Here is a 23727-nt window from a genome sequence, read left to right on the forward strand (position 1 = left end):
CCCATATTTCCTGTTTATGTCCTAATAAAGAGAAATACTGAGAAATAGTCATGGTATGGTTATTATACTAATGCTAAAGCAACAAATCTAATGGTGGCCTAAGACTTGCATAATACTGTGCGTGTATATATAAAATAATAAAAAATAATGTTGTTGTTAGTGGAATTCTTCATTCTAAATTTTTTTATATTGCAGTGTTTATCTTCACACAACGTTTAAGAATTTTGAAGTCTAAATGTGTTTACTTAAAATAAAAAAAATCGAATTTACTTATATGTAAAAGTTGTGATCATCGGTGAAGATTATCTTGCTGGACAAAACGTGCGATAATCAAAAAGTCTATGTGAAAAATAAATGGGGTTTATGAAGGAACCAGTGTTCCGCTAAATTCCGGGGTTGGCCTACAAAAATACGTCATCCCTGCGGCACTTCCTTCCAACAATTGCTTGTTGCACTTAAAAAAAGTTTAAACAACTTTGCTTAAACAAGCCATTTCAACTTTCTTGACTAGTGAGGAGTTAGTATAAATAAAAATAAGTTGAATGCGCTTAAGTAAATTCAACTTTGTATAATTTAGAGCTTCTTAATAGTCAAAAAAGTTTAAAAACTTATTAATTCAAACATTTAAGTGCAACAAGGAATTTAACGATTAAAACATTACATTGCTGATGAGAATTTGCCAGAGCTCCTTTCACTATTTTCGCAATCTTAGTACGTTTGTTGATCACAGATGATGATTTAGTCTTTCAATAAACAACACAAACACATTTTTGTATTTTTTGTTTTAGGTTTTTAAAAGTTTTTTATTTTTCAAAAAAAAAAAAAAAATCCTGAGGTATTCACAATATAATGGCATTTCATTCATTTGAAATTATAAAGAAAATAAAAGGTGGGTAAAAAATTGCGATGATGAAAAAACTGTAATGGCTGTGTCTCAATACAATATTGGGATAGTTTTGTTCAAGGCCAAGATTAAGATATAATATAAAAATTTTAACAATAAAAATAATAAATTAAAAGATCAATATTCACCAAAGACAAGCTACATTAGTCCAGCTTGGCTGTTGAGGTCAGATCTTATTTTTACCAACAAAAAAGCAAAAATGTCTTATCACAATATCAATATTTTATAATGTCTGCTATGCATCCATATACCAGAAAACATGGAAGGTCCTAATCTGTTTTTGGCATTTCTAATTTCTAACTTTTTTGTGATGACCAACAACATTGTCTCAAACATTTCTAAACTCAAACAGAATTTGGTGAACTACATTTCTAAATTCATAACATCAAATAATAACTTAAGAAAAACCTCCAATGCACCAGTGGATAAAAATAGAGAGATTTCCACATAAAGACACATTCTAACCATACAGAAAAACAGCCAAAAAATAAACAGCTCTGGGGAAAAAGTACTAAATAAACAAACAAAAATAATAAAAATAATAACAATAAAGCAAAGTGATTGCTTGGCTTCGACAGAAAAAGACACACCTTTGACGCAACCTTTTGAAAAACAACATGGCTTGCGATTTGTCTCCTTTGTTTTATTTGGTGTGATCTTAACCCTGAAGTGTATTAACATTAAGAACAAAGTAATCGTTTTCAAAACTGAAACAAATAAACTTTTGGTTTTCTAACAGGTAAAGACAACATCTTGCTAAAACATCTTGTAGCAGTCATTGTAGATCAAACACAGATAAAAAAAATAAAAGACAAAACATAACATTATCAACAGCATGAAAAAATACAAATTCAATAATGCATATGCAGATCAAAACAAAGTCAAGAGACATAAAAAGGCAAAAGTGTGTCTTTTTCGAAGAACGCAATTTAATATTTTGGAAAAAAGTACAGAAAATATATTTATATTTATATATATATATATGTAAAAATCATAAATAAAGATAAACGTTTTGTCTCCCTCCCCCCCTCCCTCTGACCCAAAACGAAGTGTAAAAATCAATGGCAGTTACTTCAGAGATCATAACATGCAACTGATATACTTACAGCAATGGACAAACTATTCATCTACTAACCCGACCCCAAACACACCCCTGCCCCGTCCCACCCAAGTACAATCCTTAAATATATGTCAGCTCATTGAAGAAAACAACAAAGAAAACATATCTGCTATTCATCATAAATTCTCTCTCTGTACTAGCTGAGGACGACCAGACTTCCCATTCTTCCGGCTCCAGTAGTTGCGTGTATATACAGGAAGTTCAAGGGAAAAGCGACCGGGATTTGATTCGAGTGACTGCATAGTGAGTATTTGGTTGGGGCATCAGTAAGATCCTTTAAAAATCCAGAACTACAATAATATTTAAAGATTGAATTTTCCATCTTACACTATAACGGAAGAGTACACTCCTGAGCATACACTCCAAAGATAACACACACACACACACACACAGATACACACAATAATGCTATAGAAAGCACTAGCTTGGTTTACATCTCTGTACATTACTATTCATTTGGTGGTGTTTAACAATGTGTACGTCTACTGTCTGATAGAAACATGTTTAGTGTACAATAGGAAACACCTGTTGACAAAAATAACACACACAGGAGTGAAAACGAATGAAAAATTACAATAAAAAACAGAAAGAGTACCAGAAAAGGTTGAACTGAAGTCCATTAAAACCAAGAACAGTGTGTTTGTGAGTATGTGTGTGTGTGTGTCAGCAAAACAAGACCATAACAGTGAAGATAAAGCATTCAGTTCAGATCAGAAGGCCTATAATGACCCGAGAGTATATGAGGTACAATGGCTTTAGTACCTCAATCGTGAATATATTCGCCTCCTGTCCTCAGAGTAACAATCCAGCATTTGCCGACAACGTCACTGGTTTGAATGTTTTTTTTTTTAAGCGTAATGCTGCAGTGATAGCTTTGAGATCTACCGAGAGAATGACGGACAGACAGACAGGCAGGCATTAGAATATCCGTGATGAATTTCGACAACGTACGAGATCGGAGTTATGGTGATGGCGAGTCTTGTCACTGTGGGTTTACACCAGATGCGAGTTCAACGATTTGCGCGAGTAGATTACATACAAAGTCAATGCAAAGATGCGATCAGACGCGTGCTTGCGTGGAGCTATGCGAATTACGCGATATGGGCGGCACGTTTGCCGTGAAAACACGCGCTATTTGACTCAAACGCGTCTTCGCCCAAGTTAAAAACATTCAACTCGAGCGAAGTTAAATCCCGCGAGTAATCTAGAGCGAGCAATGCGATTGCACGCTTCGCGTTTGGTGTAAACTCACAGTTAGAGCTTTTATTATCATAAATATAGTGTTAGAGAACATTTAATCGATTTTCCAATTAGACGGAAAACGAATGCTTTTTACTAACGTACAAAATTCATGCGAAAGTCTATTATTAAATAAACAGCAAGTGACAAAAAAAATACATGATTTTATTACGTGAACTTCATCCACCGCAGGACGGACACAGGAGGACAATTACAAACGCATCTGTCTGAATGACCTACAGTTAACAGTGCGATATGAGATTTCTAGCTCAAATATATATAGATATTACCAGCTGGTGCGATATGGCCTGCGGTTAATTGTGTTAGTTACGTACAGTGAGACGTGAAGTTTGTGCGAGTTGAGTTACAAATATAAAATACATCTTCCTTGCTTTCTCGTTTCCTTATCGTTTTAGTCGCATCTCGTGCGCTCTAGTTATTCGTTCTCGTATTTGGTAAAACGTGTACACGATACAGTGTTTTATGCATTTGGTTTAGAAAGAAAAAACAAAGTCCTTTGGGGAACGTAATAACTGAGAGCAGCATCTAACATAAACAGTAGCAGCAATACGATAATAAATAATAATATAATAACAATAGTAGATAATACGCAAAACTTTCAAGGGTAACGAAAAACAGTGAGATGCAACACAACTCGTTAACTAACATACAATGATACATTGGTTCAATACGATTAAAAGCTTTAATGCAACATCCAGCTAGCTCACAATACAGCGACCTATAAAAAAAACTCTTTCATTGCCAGTCCTGCACAAAAATAAGCCAATACTTTAAATAGGACTTAACCGAAGTCTTTCTTTCATACTTTCTTTAGTCCTTTCTTCACTTAGCATTACCACACAACATTCTTTCCCATTGCTATTAACAACATGAAACTTTCCAAATACAACATCCCGTTACCCTCAGATTCTCTCTTACCGGTTCTTCATGCATATTTTCGCACACACTTCTGCACTCAGTCTAGCAGTGATTTGGCTTATTTAAGCAGTGAATCTAGGAGCTTTGGTTGTGAAATTTGCTGAAAACCTTCAGCGTGACCCACGAGCAGAAATCCACTGAGAACAAAGCAGTGCTCTGTCCAAAAAAAAAAAGTTTTATCTGGAAAAACAAGCTTTGGTTTGGGGGAACTCAAATGCTCATGGGACCTGAATGAAATGATGATACGTGTGTCTGGGTTGATGAACACAAAGTGAATCACAGCAGAAATGTTCCTGTTTTTTTTATGGAAAAATTGCTCTCTCCTCACATCATTGAAAACTGCTATGCTTGACTCTCTCATATAGATAAAAGTGACCGTGACAACTTCTCTCTGCTTTTCTTCTGAAACTTAATCTTCTAAGACTGAAACACAGCTAAAACTTTCTCAATATTTCTAAAACTCATCCACCTGAGGTGTACATTTTGTGCAACTTTACACAATCTGGACTATTTTTTGTGTTTTTTTTTCTAGTGATAGACTGATACCTGACAATTATGTGCTGATTTTGTCCACTGGCTGATAACAGCAGATGTTAGGGATGCACAAATAATCGAAAAAGTAATCGGGATTACAATTACGAGTGAAACAAATATAATTACAGCTGTCAATTTGTGCTAATTTCTGTGCATTTCGGCAATTTTTTTGGGCTCCAAATACAGCGGTGAATCAAGGATTTTAAAAATTGATGTTGACATGTCTTTAGCCATTCATTTTGGATTTTAACATTACTACCATAATTATTTGTGATTCACATTATATTATTTAGTTTCGGATGTTAAGAATTTTTAAACGGAAATCTATTAATCGCAATTCCATTATCAAGGTGAATAATCAATCCATTATGTTTTTTTGTCATAATCGTGCAGCCCTGGCAGATGTAGACATTTTACTCGCACTACAGAATTTTCTGTCCAAATTTACACCGATTTTCTCCTCCCGAGAATCATCTGAATCAGGACCTCGGTCGGATTACGACGTTCGGCTCAGATTATCATGTAATGTGTGATGTTCACAGATTAAATCTTACACCTCCCAATCTGCTTGCAAGCAAATCGGTGCCGCCCCGATCATGCGAGTCTGGTAATTTTTATAAAAAATATGTTTAAAGAATTTTGAGTAATTTATTCAAATTTAGTAACCTTCATCTTCAAAAAATATTAAACCTGCAAACTGTAGCTTTTTTAGTTAAAAACAAGAACAGTGGCTGGTTGCATAAACATAACCGTGACGTTAAGACTGAATGAGTCTGACTAAATAGCAATTAGTTAGGGCTAATCAGTCTTATTATTTGGATTTAAATTAGACCAATCTACCTTTCTATGTAACATACTTAAAACAATTATGATCAGAAAAAATTCATGACTAACTTTTAAGACTAGTCTTAAAGGTTTATGCAACCGACCACATTTATTGGTCAAGGAAAAGGGTGAAAAAATTGGCAAAATAATTTAGGAAAAAAATAAAAAAGGAAAATCTTGTCAATGGACATCGCAATTTTTTGTTTTTAAATATGTTTCAAAGAATTTCTAGTGATTTATTCAAATTTAGTAAACTACATCTTGCAGAAATATTAAAACGGCAAACTGTAGCTTTTTTAGTTTAAAACAAAAACAGTTATTGGGCAAAGAAAAGGGTGAAAATTTGGCAAAAAAAATTAAGGAAAATCTTGTCAATGGACATCGCAATTTTTTGTTTTTAAATATGTTTTAAAGAATTTTGAGTAATTTATTCAGATTTAGTAACCTACATCTTGCAGAAATATTAAAACTGCAAACTGTAGCTTTTTATTTAAAAACAAAAACAGTTATTGGGCAAGGAAAAGGGTGAAAATTTGGCAAAAAAATTAAGGAAAATCTTGTCAATGGACATCGCAATTTTTTGTTTTTAAATATGTTTTAAAGAATTTCGAGTAATTTATTCAAATTTAGTAACCTACATCTTGCAGAAATATTAAAACTGCAAACTGTAGCTTTTTAATTCAAAAACAAAAACAGTTATTGGGTGAGTAAAAGGGTGAAAATGGTTTTTTGCAAAATAATTTAGAAAATAAAAAGGAAAATCTTGTCAATGGAAATCGCAATTTTTTGGTTTTTAAATATGTTTTAAAGAATTTTGAGTATAACATTTTGATTTAAAATTATCAAATTCAGGAACTTACAAACTAAAAGGAAGCTTTATCAATAAAAAAAAATGTTATTGGACAAATGTGATTAAAATGTGATCACTTTCACATCGTTTGACCCTAACACATGTAAAGAAGAAAACCCAAATAAACTGCAATTTTATATTTTAAACAGAGATAGCAAAAAAAGGACAGCATAAGTTACATATATTTCAATTTAAGGTGCATTGTGTAACTTTTATAAGGATCTCTTGACAGAAATGCAATTTAAAACTATATTAAAAACTATATTATCAGTGGTGTATCTCACAAAACTAACTGTATTGTTTTTATTACCTTAAAATGAGCCGTTTTATTTTACAAACACTGCGGGTCTCCTTATATGGAAGTTGCCATCATGTTTCTACAGTAGCCCTAAACGGACAAACTGTCCTACAGAGCGCGTTTCGTCGCTACGTTGTCTCAAATGACGCCATGTTTGTCCTGTTGTGGCTACCGTAGCTTCTCATTGTATTTCGAAATTAAGGTTGGTTGCAATTTGCAATCTCACCACTAGATGCTGCTAAAATCCCACATTATACATTTAAATAATAATTACCTACAATCAGCATAGTATCAGCCACTGGCAAACTTGCTCCATGTATAAATATATCAGTCGACCACTAGCATTATCTTTATATGCATTTATCTTCATATTACTCCCTTATCAAGGAAATCTATTTAGCTAAAGATAATTCCAGACCAAACATATTCTAGTAGCTACTCTAAAAAACAAAAAATAAACATTCTGCCTCTAAAAATCACTCATTTTTTAAATACTTGTCACAGTTAGTGAAATATCTGACAACGCTTTTTAGCACGAAAACAACAATTCTATAAAACATATAACTGAGTGATATATATATAATAAATCTGATGTGATTTGCAGAAAGGTTGTGAGCAGTGAGTAATCCGCACAGAAACGTGAAGACTTGCCACATACTGAGAGTTAGGACAGATAAACGATAACACACACACAGACACACTCACACCATTGCACAGTGTTGTTCGACTACTCTGTTCAGTCCCTGAGTAAGGGGCTACGGAGGACTTTATAACGTGCTGATTTTAAAGTGAAGGGAACGGATTAAGCGGATCCTCGACGCAGACGTATAGAAATCATACGGTGTGCAGTGAGGAATACTAAACGTAGTACAGCGGTCAATGCTTGTAGGTTTAGTGAACCAGTGCTTTACTGTAAACGTGCATGTGTGTGTGCGTGTCACAGTGAGTGTGTGTATAACTGCGACCTGTAACATTCCATCCTGTTCGATGGGTGGATGAGGAGGACGACGAAACACGAACGGATTTCAAATTTACATCGAACCTGCTTAGGATTGTCTGTCGATCGGTCAAACTCCCAAACAAACATTCTTTCGTTTCAGTGATTTCGTCTTTTACAATCTGTCCATTTTCAATGCTCCTTCCATTCTGAAATTTACATTTAAAACCTGTCCATCCATGTCTCTAAATCAACCTCGCAATATTGCATCATTCTCTCTCTCGCTCTCTCTCTCTTTCTCCGTCTGGCTACCTGCTGAAGAGAGAGTGAAGCTGGTGATGACTGAAGCACTGGCTGCTGCGTGGAGACTCGGTGCGCTCCATCACCGTCTGGAACCAGCCTGCCACGTCTACCTCCGATACCTCATAGCGTCTGATAAAACTGTGTTCCTATGACAAAAATAAGTCCATTATAATATGTGAGAAATAGATAATAAAAGTGAATGAATTCGTGATGGATCATTATTTTGACCTGATTACTTTGCCATTATTGACTTTTTGGAGATTATCATCAGCCTATAATCGGCTAATACTATAAAAAAACTGTACACTATATTAGTTGCATAACATAGCCTTTTCAAAATATGTTGAGTATATAACAAACCTAATGTGTATATATCTCATTATAGATATCGGCATCAGACGCAAGTACATATGTGACCCTGGACCACAAAACCAGTCATAAGGGTCAATTTTTTCAAATTTTTTTATACTACTATTAAAATGTGAGGGTGCAAAAAAATGTTTTTTTGGAAAAAAAAATTGTCCTTAGCAATGCATATTACTAATAATAATACATTTTTGATATATTTATGGGAGGAAATTTACAAAATATCTTCATTGAACATGATCTTTATTTAATGTCCTAATTTTTGGTTAAATTAAATTATATTGATTTAAATTATTGTTGGCTATGGCTACAAATACACTCACCTAAAGGATTATTGTGAACATCATACTAATACTGTGTTTGACCCCCTTTCGCCTTCAGAACTGCCTTAATTCTACATGGCATTGATTCAACAAGCTGCTGAAAGCATTCTTTAGAAATGTTGGCCCATATTAATAGGATAGCATTTTGCAGTTGATGGAGATTTGTGAGATGCACATCCAGGGCACGAAGCTCCCGTTCCACCACATCCCAAAGATGCTCTATTGGGTTGAGATCTGGTGACTGTGGGGCCATTTTAGTACAGTGAACTCATTGTCATGTTCAAGAAACCAATTTGAAATGATTCGAGCTTTGTGACATGGTGCATTATCCTGCTGGAAGTAGCCATCAGATGATGGGTACATGGTGGTCATAAAGGGATGGACATGGTGAGAAACAATGCTCAGGTAGGCCGTGGCATTTGAAGGAAGCCCAGACCAGGCAACATTTTTCCAGTCTTCAACTTTCCAATTTTGGTGAGCTCGTGCAAATTTTAGCCTCTTTTTCCTATTTGTAGTGGAGATGAGTGGTACCCAGTGGGGTCTTCTGCTGTTGTAGCTGATTGGCCTCAAGGTTGTGCGTGTTGTGGCTTCACAAATGCTTTGCTGCATACCTCGGTTGTAACGAGTGGTTATTTCAGTCAAATTTGCTCTTCTTGAATCAGTCGGCCCATTCTCCTCTGACCTCTAGCATCAACAAGGCATTTTTCGCCCACAGGACTGCCGCATACTGGATGTTTTTCCGTTTTCACATTATTCTTTGTAAACCCTAGAAATGGTTGTGCGTGATGGCACCAACAACCATGCCACACTCAAAATTGCTTAAATCACCTTTCTTTCCCATTCTGACATTCAGTTTGGAGTTGAGGAGATTGTCTTGACCAGGACCACACCCTTAAATGAATTGAAGCAACTGCCATGTGATTGGTTGATTAGATAATTGCATTAATGAGAAATTGAACATGTGTTCCTAACAATCCTTTAGGTGAGTGTATATCCGTGGGACTTATGATTGGTTTTGTGGTCCAGGGTCGCATACCGGTTGATATAAATGGGTACAAATTATGGTTGCTCATAAGTTTATTTGTAGTATTTAACTGAATATTCAAACAACACATAAAGAGAGTTGCATGAGAGAAACTTACAAGCAGCTTGTGGTATTTTGGCCTTTTTCTGTGATCCTTTGTGAGACTGTAAAACACAGAGGGATTAGATCTGTAAATATGTAAACAATCAATAGATATTTCTGCAATACGCAATAACACTGTGATGGCAGGTGTACCAGTCTTTAACGAAGGACTGAAAGTCTGGAGAAAAGCCCATGCCAAGAGGAAGGACCGGTGGGTCCTCTTGAAGAACTTTGGTCAAAACCTCAAAGTCTGTCTTGCAGTTCTTATAAGGAAACTGTCCCGTGGCTAGCTCCACCTACAGGCAGGGAAGAAATAGAAATCATTTACGGGAATTCATACGCTGCATCCGAAACCGCCAACTTCCCTATTATATAGTAGCCGAAAAGCAATAGGCGAGGCCTATGTCTGAATTCATAGTACTCTAAAAAACAGTAGGCGAAAAGTACCCGGATGACCTACTACAAATGGCAAGATTTGGAGGGTGCATTCGATGGACCCTTTACTATCCCATGAGCCCCCGGGAGAAGAGTCACCCAAAGAAGGCCCGTTGTCATATTCAAAAATGTCAAAGGATGAAACTCCCCTCTGGCAAACCAAAAGGACCCCAGGAAAAAGTGCTTTAACACAGTGATGGAGAAACTCACCAGAGAAATGCCAAGACTCCAGACGTCAGCTCTGATGTCATAGTCTGGCTTACTGGGGTCTGGAGGGTCTATTCTCTCAGGCTGAAAAACACACAGGAGACAATGTTGTCACTGTATGATATTGTTCTACTTGTTGGCAAGGTCAAGCACAATCAACACTAATGCTAATGCACCTTAACTCTTTCCCCGCCATTGACGAGTTAACTTGTCAATTAAGAGAAAATGCTTCCCTGCCAATGACAAGTTTTTCCGGTTTCTGCAATACCGCTATTATCCACCAGTCGGCGCTCTTACCCAACTTATAAAATTTAAAAGTATTCCCTTAGGTCAAACAGTTCAAACTCTGTGCATCTTTTCCGCAACTTGTAAAACCCGGAAGTAGCGCACTAGGAGTCGTCGCAGTGCTTTCCAATCCTGGTCCTCGCGCAAAAGTTTTAGATGGCTACTAATTTAAAACACCCGATTCAACTCATCAGCCTCCTTCCAAAATGATAAACATGTCTCCCTAACAAGCTGATGAGTTAAATCAGGTGTGTCAAATAAGGAGAAATCCAAAACCTTTTGGGAGGGGGTGCTTGAGGACCAGGGTTGGGAAGCACTGCACTAGGGCAAACAGCTGTATGTCCGTGTAAGTTTTGAGGATCGCTCTGATTCTGATCTCTACCAAAAGTCCTTTACAAAAATTTTATTATCTCAGCTTATTGCTCAAAATTTGGTGTTTTTGAAGAAACCTACCCATATTTTAGAGGTGATAAAAAGAGAACTAATGAAGGTAGGATGAAACTTTTTTTTTTTAAGTAGAGGGTCTGTTCTTTCATTTAATATGTTTTTATAAATAAGAACATTTTCTGGAAGGCATTAAACTTTTGTGAAAATCATGAAAAATGCTGGTGCTGGCTGTCTGGCAACTAAAAAAAAAAAAAATGGTGGCAGGGAAAGAGTTAACTTTAACCAGCAGCTGGACTGGAAGCTATTCTGTGATCGCATCTGAATATTAAATACAAAACTAAAGACAAAGTTGAATTTCTTAACTCTTTCCCCGCCATTAAAGATTTAGCTCGTCAATTGAGAGCAAACGCTTCACTGCCAATGACGAGTTTTTCTGGCAATCCGTATATCAGCTATTATCCACCAGGTGGCGCTCTTACCCAACTTATAAAACTCGTAAGTATTCCCTTAGGGCAAACAATTTAAACTCTGTGTATGTTTTGCGGATCGCTCTGAATCTGATCTCTAGCAAAGTCCTTCACAAAAATGCAATTATTTTAAAATTTTGTATTTTTGAAGAAACATACCCATATTTGAAAGGTGATAAAAGAGAACAAATAAAGAAAGGATGAAACGTTTAGTTTTTTTTAATCAGAGGGTCTGTTCTTTCATTTGATATCTTGTATGTTCTTATATTTAAGCCATTAAACTTTTGTGAAAATCATAAAAATGCTGGCGCTGGCTGGCAACTTAAAAAAAAAAAGTGCTGGCGGGGAAAGACTTAATATTTGCTATGTCCGCCTTTAAAACAACAGCAAACACTTGATGATTCATGTTATCCCACAGGAATTTAAAAATGCTCCATAAAAACATCATCTCAGCAGAAAAAAGGTGGAAAATGCAGTTATTTCTCCTTATATTGCCGCTTTTCAAAATCCCCCGTGTTCATATGCAGACTTACCGCCATGTACGCAGCACACCCGGCACTGCGAGTCTTGGCTTTAGAATCCACCAATCGCCCGCTAATGCCAAAATCACACAGTTTGATTTGGCCTTTGTCATCCAACAAGATATTTGATGGCTTAACGTCTCGATGAATCACACCGTGTTTCTCTTTTAGGTACAGCAGGGCTTTCACGATCTAAACACAAGAGGAATCAAGACAGATGCCGAGTAAGACAGCATGAAAGATTGAAGAAAAAATAACCACCCACCGTTTTGACAAACATGATTTATGGCACAATAAATACACGAGAGCATATTCCATAAAGTATCATGTTGAAATGTAAAGGAAGTCTTACAGCCACAGTCATCTTTCCCAGAATAGCCTCTGGTATGGGCCCTTGGATCCTCTTCTTTAGCTTTTCTGCGCATGTCCCCATTAACTCCATGGCTATGAACACATCCGTCTACAGAACAAGTGATAGATAGGATAAGATAGATAGATACTTTATTGATCCCCAGTGGTAAATTGGTGCATTAGCAGCTATACAGAACAAAATACATTGCATTATATTTAAATATATTCACAATAGATCAAAGGTGTCCATGTTTCATTTCTTCCCAAGCATATCTGCCTATTGATGCACAATACTATTGTAGTTCGACAAAGCATTGAAAATGAGCACAACCTATGAGTGCGTGTGTGTGTGTGAGAGAGATCCTTACATTAGTGACTATAGCTCCATAACACTGGATGATGTATGGACAGTCATGACTCTTTAATACAACGTCCAGATCCATGAGGATTCTCTTATTCTCGTCTTTATTACCCGTCCTTCTCATTTGCTGTAGAGAAACATTACAGTGGAAGATAAGAAATGTACTTAAACAACTATTAGTGCTTGAACGACACAAAGCTCTCTAATACTACACATACAGCAGTGATGTTATTAGTAAACAGTAATTACTCCACAACTAAACTGCTGTTTTAATGGCTCTGTAATTACAAGGAAAATGCAAGTAGATGAACATTTGGATGCACAAACTTCTATTGTAAGTAATGATGTATTACAGTCATATAAAACGCTGAATAATGTTGAATGAATTGCTCAAGCTAAACTCACCTTGACAGCGATGACATGGGCAGTCTTTTTAAAGCGAACTTTGAAGACCTGCCCACAGGTTCCACTGCCGATCTCGCCCTCACTGATCAGATCCGTCACCTCTGCTGGGTAACGCTGGATAACACGCATACAAAGTTTGATACTTTACGGAATTCATTATCACCAGAACCTACAAAAAAAGGTGGCTATGTATAATGAATCTTACCTGTCCGTCAATCTTCAGGTAACCAGTTTGTTTCATTATCTCCTGCAGCTTCTGATCGATTTCAGCACTGAGGATTAAAATACATTCAAAGACACAGATTCTGTTAATATAGCTTTTCTTGTAATGGCTACAATCTATAAAATGTCACCGTTTCAATTTTGTAGGTGATGCTGATAAAATTTTAAGACTACAAAATATTCTAAAAAAAAAAATTCTTAAAGGAACAGTATGTAGGATTGTGGCCAAAACTGGTATTGCAATCACAAAACTTGTGGCTAAAACTGGTACTGCAATCACACAACTGATGGCCAATACACAAAATGACAACATAAACATCAGTTGAGGGTTGCAATTCCACTTTTTAAATGACAATATCCTGGCCAGACCACTGTTGTTAGTGATATAAGTATTTGAAATGAAAATGATTTCTTAATGTCTAGTGACGTATCGGGGCCATTTTATGATTAATTGATATACATTTCTTACATACTGTTCCTTTAAGCTTGAATTTAAGAAAAAATTGCAGTTAAAGGGAAGCTCCACTTTTTTTGAAAATATGCTAATTTTCCAGCTCCTTTAGAGTGAAACATTTGATTTTTACCATTTTGGAATCTATTCAGCTGATCTCCGGGTCTGGCGCTAGCACTTTTAGCATAGCTTAGCATAATCCATTGAATCTGATTAGACCAATAACCAAAGGGATTCAATTTTATTTCTTAATTAAAACTTGACTCTTCTGTAGTAACATCGTGTACTAAGGCAGACAGAAAATTAAAAGTTGCGATTTTCTAGGCAGATATGGCTAGGAACTATACTCTCATTCTGGCGTAACAATCAAGGACTTTACCATGACTGCAAAATGCGCAATGATATTACGCCCTGCCCGAAAATAGTCCCCTGCTATTTTTAGGCGTTGCGTAATATCATTGCGCCTGCTGCAGCCGTGTTGCGGCGGCAAGGTCTTTGGTTGTTGCACCAGAATGAGAGTATACTACCATACAAAGGCAAAAGACCTTAAAGGCAGGATGGGCAGGAATTATCTAAAAAACTTTTTTACAAATTTGTTTAAACTGTCTTTATATACAAATACATAATTAAAATGTAAGTACTCTGAAAAAGAGAGAATAAAACTCGAGTGTCTGTAGACCTCTCACGACTGTTTTAAACACAGCTAATTATTTCCATTAGGAATGAAACAAATGATTGGCTTGCGCGACTATCACTCTCTCTCACGATCATGGCACCACCCCTGTTGCTACGGGATCTGCCCAGACATGCGCACACCCGATTGATTTGAACGTGCACGAGGCACTCTAGGAAGAGCAAAAGTATGGCAGAGAAAGTGCAATCAGAACTCACAGTACCTGCATATCCAATCAGCAAAGGCAAAGAAAGGAATAAACGAAGCAATCAAATGAGAGTAAATATCGCGTGGCTTTTCCTCGGGACGACGATGCGGTAGCGGTATTGTCTGCGGAGTGTAGTCCTCATCAGAATCAACAATGCTTTCATCACGGAAACTCTTCCATAATAGTGAGTACTAAAAGCCATCCTATCTGTTTGTATTCACAGTGATAAAGTTAGGTGTATTATTACATGTGATTGTGACATGATGTTACTACATGCACCGTGCTCCTTCCTCTCCGCTTGTCTGGTAATGCTTCTCCCAGCAGAGACAGTCAGCGTCGCGAGTTCATATGTTTTGGGGGCGTGGCTTTAGAAGAAACCCAGAAGGGAGGAGGTGGAGTGAGTGGAAAAATGGGCTGTGTTTGGGGCGGTCGTTGGAAGTCTGCAGACACTCGATTTTTGTGCTCTCTTTTTCAGAGTACTTACATTTTACTTGTGTATTGGTTTATAAAGACAATTCAAACAAATCCGCAAAAAAGTTTTCTAGATAATTCCCGCCTACTATCCTACTCACTAGAATGTAGAACTGAGAAAAAATACTTTAAGTTTAGACTTTTTAGTGACTTTAGTTTTCAGTTATTTTCTTCTTGATTTTTATTTTCTCGAAAAAACAACAAAATTGACTTAAGATACTTATCCACATGATAAAGGAGGTCTTGAATGTCCAAAAAATATAAATAACTAATTTTCGACCAAAAACTAAGTTACTGCCTTTGTAGGGCAGTATAGTTCCTGGCCACATTGGCCTAGAAAATTGCAACTTTTAATTTTCTGTCAGTATTGGTGCGCGATGTAACTGCAGAAAGGTCAAGTTTTAAGTAGGAAAAATATCGAAACTCTTTGGTTATTTTTGAGTGTGATGCTAATGGTCTAATCAGATTCAATGGATTATGCTAAGCTATGCTAACAGTGGTACCGCCGGACCCGTGGATCGGCTGAATGGATTCCAAAAAGGTCTAATTTTTAACCCTGGGGGAGCTGGAAAATGAGCATATTTTCAAAAAAGTGAAGTGTCCCTTTAAGAAGAATTTTGGCCGCTGGACCACAAAACCAGTTACAAGTCGCACAGGTATATTCGTAGCAATAGCCAATAGGTTAAAATTACCTATTTTATATCATTAGGATATTAAGTGAAGATCATGTTCCATAAAGATATTTTGTAAATGTCCTACTGTAAATATAATATAAAGATATTATTTATTATTAGTAATATGTGTTACTAAGGACTCAATATGGAAAAAATTAAAAGGCGATTTTCTTTTTTTCCAGCTATTCAAATTCAAAGTTGTATCTTGGCCAAATATTGTCCCAATATAACAAACCATACATCAATGGAAAGCTTATTTATTCAGCTTTGAAGATGTATAAATCTCAATTTCAATTGACCATAACTGGTTTTGTGGTCCAGATATTTAATAATTTCTCAGCTTTGTGTCATTTTTTTTCTTCGCTTTTATGTGAAGCTCTTTGTACTGATGCATCATTGTAAAACAGCACTATATAAATAAATGACTCGACTAGATTCTTACTCACTGCTAAAAAACTAGATCAGCACTACGGCTGTTTGTGTGTGTGTGTGTGTGCGTCTCTGTGTCATACTTTTCAAGGCTCTTCTGTACGCAGTATGGTGGGGTGGGAAGCGTGAGCATTTGTCGGGGTCTGCTGGGGTACGAGGGGTGTTGAGGAGAACTTTCTGAAGAGGATGAGCGACTTCCATCATTGGCCAGCGGTAACTGCAGAGCTGTAGATACAGAGCAAATGTTACAGGAAGAAGAAAGGCAAAAAGTCAGTTACTGTCGATCGACAGTCATAACTGGGAACAGTAAGGATTTCAAATGAAGTATCCCATGTCTCCATCAGGTCTGGAGGCCCGCAATATCTGATCCAGACTCAGTCCTTTGTTCTTAAGATTGGATGATAGTTAGACACCAAGTTTGGATCAGGGCCTTTAAAAACTATGAGAACTTTACTGCAATCTATTCAATAATTCACAACAACAATAATAATAATAATTCAAAATAATAATAATAGCAATTAGGTAAATTCATATTTTTTTATAAAAGTACCTCTGTTACCCCTTTTTCAATAAAATCATGCTTGTGGTTCCCCAAAACTGGGAGAGGACTGGGCCACGTTACAAAAAACTATACATGTTTACATTTATGCTATATCTAATTATGAGATAGAAAGCATCAGTTTTGATCTGACATGATCTTAGTTAATATTAAAGATACCCAAGTTATACATGGACTGACCAACACATGCCAAGATCAGACACTCATACGCAGAAATCACATTAAGTCTGCTAAATAAAAACCAGCCATTGGAGTTAGTGTTAGCATTCCCAGCATGCACCGGGGCAGAGTCTCATAAGAGACAAGCAGTGGTCACCGTCGGGACCAAACCGTGCAAGACAAAACATTTTATCAGCGCTACAAACTTCAGTTTTTGGACCACACATCCAAAAAATGATGCCGTTGATGAGCTTACTAACAAGCCCTGTAAATACTGTAAAGAATATAAAAGAGACAAATGAAGACCATTCAACTTCTGATTCTTCCTCTGGAAAACCTGTTCATGGGAGAGAATCAGTTAGTCTGGGTTAGTCAGTGAGCATTTCGGCCACACACATACAGCGTACGGACACCTGCTTGGCACACACAAACGCCTGCATGGCCATAATCCACATCTGTGCAAAAGACAGAAACTGAAGAGTTTCTCCCAGACAGAACAGAGAGGGGTGAGACAGAGGCACAAAGAAAAGATGGTAGACAAGCTGAAACCGAAGAGTTACTGAACGCACAACATCCCGTTGGATTGTTTATGGGTGCATTTCTTTACAATCGTGCCGTGCGGTGCGGTTATAGCCAAAACATGCACAATGTCTGATCTTCCAGCAAAACAAGTTAATCCTTCACACAATCACAACACATACTCGCTGCTCTGAAGAGGAGGTTCGCAATGGTTAAATGAGAAAGGGAATGAGAGAATGAAAGAAAAGAAGAAGGATGGGTTGTATATAAAGATGAAGTGAAAAAGAAATAGAGAGTTTCCTAATTCAGCCATTGGATGAAATCATGGTTGTGATACCCTGTCCCACAAAATCTGTACTAAAAGTTAAAGCCACAATATGTAGATATTACACCACTAGAGGTCGCTATTACACAATAACAAAGGCGTTATGGTTGTTTTCACCATCCAGAGACGTATTGAATTTGGCAATCATGTTCATGGGTGAGGTAATGAATTAATGTTTTTTACCTATATGTTTCATTGTATTATTTTATGCTATCGAAATAAATTAGCTGCATGCTAGGTATAACCGCCACTTCCGCGTTTGGCCACATGTGTAGCCTACAGTTTCTACAACCGGAAACTGAGGATAGCGCTGATATTAAGTCACTACGAGGCTGTTTACACCTGGTATTAAGATGCGTTTTGATCAATCAGATCACAAGTGGTTAATGCTAAATACAGGTGTAAACAGGGTGTAAAACATTTTGAGCTCGCCTACATTCAGAGGTAGTTGAAAATGCATTCGACCGGATTGTTTTTTGTGATTTAGACGCTCATGTGGTCGAATCTGTTCGAAACTGCCACAAAAAACCACCTACTCTCTGCATATTCATCTAATGTGATGTAGCAAGCATCAATCCTGACTTTTAGAGCGAACACACAGTGAAAGTTAAAAGTAAAAAGGCCACAATTACAAGGGAGACAAGCAAGCCATTATTAACAACAGAAATGTATCTGGATTTACAAATCATACTGTGCAAGTTTTTTTTAGATACTTCATTACAAAAATCTTACATATTGTGGCTTTAAAAAAAATCAAGAAAGGTCCTTTAAAATGTCTTTGTGATGGGTGGTAGAGTATTAAGAGTAGGAGGACAACAGCAGAGACTTAGAAAAAGCAAAAGAGAGATGCAAATGATGATGCATTAAATGTAACCTGTGAGAGAGAGAGAGAGAGAGACAGAGAGGGAGAGAGAGAGAGAGAGAGAGAGAGAGACCGAGATTCAGAGAGAGAGAGAGATGCAGCGTGATGTAGTGATGATGGTACCTGCGCGTTGGGAGGGGGCTGGAGCTGGACTTAGCTGGATCACGATGACTAGATACAGGAGAAAAAAATACACACACACTTATTACTAAAACAACCCAGACACAGCAACAGGATTCACTGCCTCCTTCCATATGTACCACTCCAATGGTGTATCCATTCTGACACACACAAACTTGCAGTCAACCTATACATGTAATGTTTTTCACTACAATTAATTAAAGATTTTTACATCTTACACCAGAAAGCCAACACACAACCAGATTGATTTAACTTTCCCAGTTAACACTCTTAAAGGGGACATACCATGAAAATCTGACTTTTCCATGTTTAAGTGCTATAATTGGGTCCCCAGTGCTTCTATCAACCTAGAGAAGGGCTCCCTTGTGATGTCAGAAGGGGAAAATACTGCCCCTTAATCTGCACTATCCAACCATGGCACTGCCATTTAGTGCAGAGATCAGCTCATTTGGATTTAAAGGGACACACCCAAAATGGCACATTTTTGCTCACACCTACAATGGCGATTTTAACATGCTATAATAAATTATCTATATGGGATTTTGAGCTACAACGTCACACACACATACTCTGGGGTAGGCATGGGCCGGTTACCGGTTTTTAAGGTATACCGAGGTTTTAAACAGTCAAGGTTTCAAAACCACTAAAATGTTCTGTGATACCGTCTCCAAGGTATGGGCTGTGTTTATACAAAATTCATTAAATCATTAAGTCATGTGATTGATGTGATGTTTACATTTAATATACATTACGAAAATATTATATCTTTTGAAAGCATATTATATACCGCAACACCATGAAACCGTGGTATTTTTGCTAAAAAAGGTTAACATACCGCCAGAATCTTATACCGGCCCATGCCTACTCTGGGGACACCAACAATTTATTTGACATCTTTAAAATGTCTCGTGAAATGTGCCCTTTAAAGGGATACTCCAGCCAAATATCAAAATTACCCCATGATTTACTCACCCTCAAGCAATCCGAGATACACAAATCCATCATCTTTCATAAAAAAACACATTTGGAGTTATTTTAGTAAATGTCCTTGCTCTTCCAAGCTTTATTACGGTAGACAACCGGGACCAGGGAACAACTTCTGACTTAAGTTTAAACCCCCAAAAAGTGCACCTTCACAAAGCAATCCACGCGGCTTTAGGGGGTTAATACAGGTCTTCTGCGGGTAATTGATGTGGATTACCGCTGTAAAGGATGGATGCACTTTTTTTGGGCTTCAAAGTCAAAAGTTGTTCCCTGATCCTTGGAAGAGCAAGGAAATTTACTAAAACCCCATTCACACAGCACTCTGCTCGCAGAAAATATCAAAGCTTCTTTTCTGCTAACACGTTCCGTAAATCTTCTGGGATTGTTGCCGGAAAGAGGACCTAGTAAGATACACAGAAAACCTTATGTGTGAACAAGAAGCCAAAACAATGGCGTAATGGGCGTGTCGTAGTGAGGACGTGCGCGTCATCACAACAAAAGTTATGGTTCAGCTCTTTAAAACGAGAGATTTACATGCAGATCAACATTCACGATTGGGTTGTGCCATATCATACCGTTCACGATAATACCGGTATGATTTTTTACATGATTAAAAAACTATATTATGATATCATTGAGTGCGTTTACATGCACAGTCTTACGCCGATTATGCATAATAAACTGATAACGTGTGGGGTCCTGTAAACCCGTAAACCGGTTTTCCTTGAACGGGGAAAGCCCATACCGGCGTAAGCAAAAACCGATCGGCACAGGTAGTTTTTTGCTCATTACCCCGATTTTGCGTGGCACGTAAAAACCTTAAAGGAATAGTCCATGATGTTTGAAAGCCAATGTTGATATTTGAAATCACCTAAACAAACACGCCCCTACCCCAATAGAATCTGGACCTTCTGTTGATAGACCCGCCCCACACATACGCAACCCGGCAAGGATGTCGGTTAGTAGACACGCTCCTTACTGCTGATTGGCTATAAGTGTGTTTTGGTAGTCGGCCCGTCTCCTTTTCCAACGCGTTTTTCAAACATTGTGGACTCCGCCTTTAACCGGCTTTCTCACGGTTTTGTCCATGTGCGCATGGAAGTAAGAACAAAGTAACGCATCAAAGTCTCCGCTCGACTAAAGCAGTTGGCAGAGAAACTATGAAAATAGAAGCTCATGTTATATTTACAGGCTCTGGAGCCCCGAGAAGAGATACAACTGTACAGCTTAAGAAAGAAAGCCGTTGGCTTTTTGAACGTCTATATGATGTACTATAGGTGGTGACGTCATTGCCTGCGAGAAAACTGAAAATTCTCCAAGTACCATGTAAACGCAGTTTTCTGCATAGCCGGCTTATTGATTTGCATGTAAACGCATGTAAACGCATGAAAACAGTTTTCTATAATAAGCAATATTTCCCTGTGACCACAAGAAACACCAATGTGACTTTCATAATGTGACACATTTCAGATGAAAAACAAAATCATTACACTAATGTCTTTACAAAGACAAACATTTAACATGCACTCATGAATTATTCACACTATTCACAAAAACCAAAGCGGGTAAATGTTTCCTTTAACTTAATAAACATTAAAGAAAAAAAGTACAATTAGAGATAAAGGAGAAAAGTATCAACAGACAAAAGTCGACAAAACGTAAAACTTCAATTTTCTTCAAGATAGATGTAGTATTGTATATTGGTTAGGGGTGGCACGGTTCATGAAAAAAATCCAAACCGTTCGGTTCGCTTGTCTCGGTTCGGAGCGCGTGTGTGTCGTACGGTTCAACGGTTCATGGCATGCGCAATGTATGTAGCCTCGTGCCCTGTATGTGACCTCAGATAGCGTGTTCCCCTTTCACGAATAGCACGAAAGAAGAGGTGACTGGTGTGGAGAGTGAGTGCTGCCGGTCATGTTACTGTACGTGTATAAATGGCAAGAGGGAGAGAAAAGGAAGTCTGCCCGCAGTTGGAGGATGCGCCAGCGTCGTATAAGTTTGGTGTGTGGAAACATTTTTTATTTCATGTTACCTATGATGACAGCGGAAATAAAACAATAGATACAGCCACACGCGACAGCATTCTCTCCGACCATTTATCTAATCTGAGGTAATGAACACTGTTTTACGTCTTTTCCTATTCAGCGCTATTTTTAGTCTTTCGTTGATAAAACGAAAGCGGCTGATTTCCGCGTAGTTTCATTTTGCTAGCGTGTGAAAGTTGCGCGATCTTATTTCATAAACTGCCCCTTGAAGTAATCAGGACAGAAATGGTCAAAAGTGGACAAAAGAGACGGATTTAAATATTACAGGTGTAAACGTTATGTTTCTCTCTCGTTCACATATTCTCTCAGCCTCTCAGTGATAAATCGTAAAGCTACACTGAAGTTGGCATTTTGATAAATGCAAGTTATCTTTGTGTGCTAAAAATGCACACAAAGTTCATGTAGATGGCAATACACATTCTCTTTTTTGCCAAATAAATGAAAAGCATGTTGAAATCATCAATGTCTTCCCTCTCGCTGTGTCAAAATCTCCTCAGGGATGTTCCCAATAATGTGCTTAAAGTCAAATTCAGTTTGTGCATGATTACATGATATAACTTTTTTTAATACTGTATCCTAAATTATGGATAATTAATACATTAATAAGATAATACATTTCTGGAGTGTTAAAAAAAATAACAACAAGAACCGTACTGAACCGAGAACCGTGACCATAGAACCGTGACACGAACCGAACCGAGGGTTTTGTGAACCGTGCCACCCCTAATATTGGTAGATCAATGAAAAACACATCATTGGTTGATCTCCGTGTGCTTTGCAGGACAGGGCAATATCTTTCAGCTCAACAATTCAGCTCAGAGTGTTTACTTTAAATACACACAAAAAAATCACTTAAATGGCCTGTGGTCATTCTTCTGCAATAGGTGTAGTTAAATGATGAGATGGAGCACCTTTAATATGATCACTACATCAATATAAATCACTACATCAGTGGCCAAGTGAAGACAGTCTCAATCCAAACACAAGATCCAAAGAGCAACCAAACCGGCAATATAACGACACTAAAATCTGTTATGGTTGTTAAGGGTTTTCAACACCAAACAATAACAGCGTATCTATTTAGCTAAATGATGGTGTTTCCAAATGAAGACTGATGTATGAGATACAAACACGGACTTAAAAACAACCATACAGCGAAAAGAGATAAACGAATTGACAGATATGTAGGTATCAGATAGACAGACAGACAGTCTGATATATGAGTATCATGGCCTGCTAAACACTGCTAGCCGCCAAGCTAATGCTAGCAAGCTAACTGCCATATGTTTTTATTATTTGTTTTAAATATCACATCTAGAAATACAATTTAAAACAGTCTGGAGGACAAACCCGGATAACCAGCTTCCGCTAAAGCTTAAACTGGGGTCCATTAGACTGAATGCGAGTGAAGTGTCAGGATTTGATCGGTTTGTTTGTTTATTTCATGTAGCCTGTGATTCATCCCTCCTCCTTCATCATCAATCAACCATCGCTTCATTCACGCACACTTACTTGGCCTAGGACGCGACCGGTGCGGGCTCACGTCGATGTTCAGGTCGATTCGTTTGCGAGCTTCTTTATTTTCCTGCTTGAGTTTCTCCTCGATTCGGGAGAGTCTCTGCTCCAGCGACGACATCTTGAAAACTTCAGCAGCACCATCGAGCGCCGCCACTCACTACCCTCTAGCGGCAAATGAGGGAAAAACAGTGACACTCAACGCCCTCTACCGGCGAATGAGGGAAAAACAGTGACACTTAATGTCCTCTAGCGGTAAATGAAGGAAAAACAGCGACACTCAATGTCCTCTAGCGGCGAATGAGGG

The 23727-nt window shown here is 37.6% G+C and overlaps 1 protein-coding gene across 2 annotated transcripts; it reads right to left on the minus strand.

Annotated features, from left to right (window-relative positions):
• Positions 1-1257: 1257 nt before the first annotated feature.
• Positions 1258-23611, minus strand: map2k7 (mitogen-activated protein kinase kinase 7). 2 transcript variants are annotated; one of them, XM_055204690.2, is made up of 12 exons: positions 23418-23611; positions 18859-18906; positions 16395-16536; positions 13389-13455; positions 13184-13297; positions 12786-12905; positions 12419-12526; positions 12079-12258; positions 10410-10490; positions 9918-10060; positions 9781-9826; positions 1258-8095 (listed from the first exon to the last, which is right to left on the minus strand). In XM_055204690.2, exons 1-12 carry the CDS (start codon positions 23539-23541, stop codon positions 7955-7957), a joined length of 1314 nt encoding a protein of 437 aa, XP_055060665.1. In that variant the 5' UTR covers positions 23542-23611; the 3' UTR covers positions 1258-7954. The 2 variants fall into 2 exon arrangements, with proteins under 2 accessions (XP_055060665.1, XP_055060666.1); XM_055204691.2 differs by lacking the exon at positions 18859-18906 and having other exon boundaries at positions 23418-23609.
• Positions 23612-23727: the final 116 nt, after the last annotated feature.

The sequence above is a fragment of the Misgurnus anguillicaudatus genome, chromosome 3 (assembly GCF_027580225.2).
Source record: "Misgurnus anguillicaudatus chromosome 3, ASM2758022v2, whole genome shotgun sequence".
Lineage (NCBI taxonomy): Eukaryota > Metazoa > Chordata > Actinopteri > Cypriniformes > Cobitidae > Misgurnus > Misgurnus anguillicaudatus.

Bases quoted from the DNA above. Each gene is read 5' to 3' on its own strand.
- map2k7 (XM_055204690.2), bottom strand. From the start codon at position 23,541: ATGTCGTCGCTGGAGCAGAGACTCTCCCGAATCGAGGAGAAACTCAAG. The intron at 16,537-18,858 runs GTACCATCATCA...CTGTATCTACAG, and splicing joins AGCCCCCTCCCAACGCGCAG to CTCTGCAGTTACCGCTGGCC. The intron at 13,456-16,394 runs GTATGACACAGA...TTTAATCCTCAG, and splicing joins GTACAGAAGAGCCTTGAAAA to TGCTGAAATCGATCAGAAGC.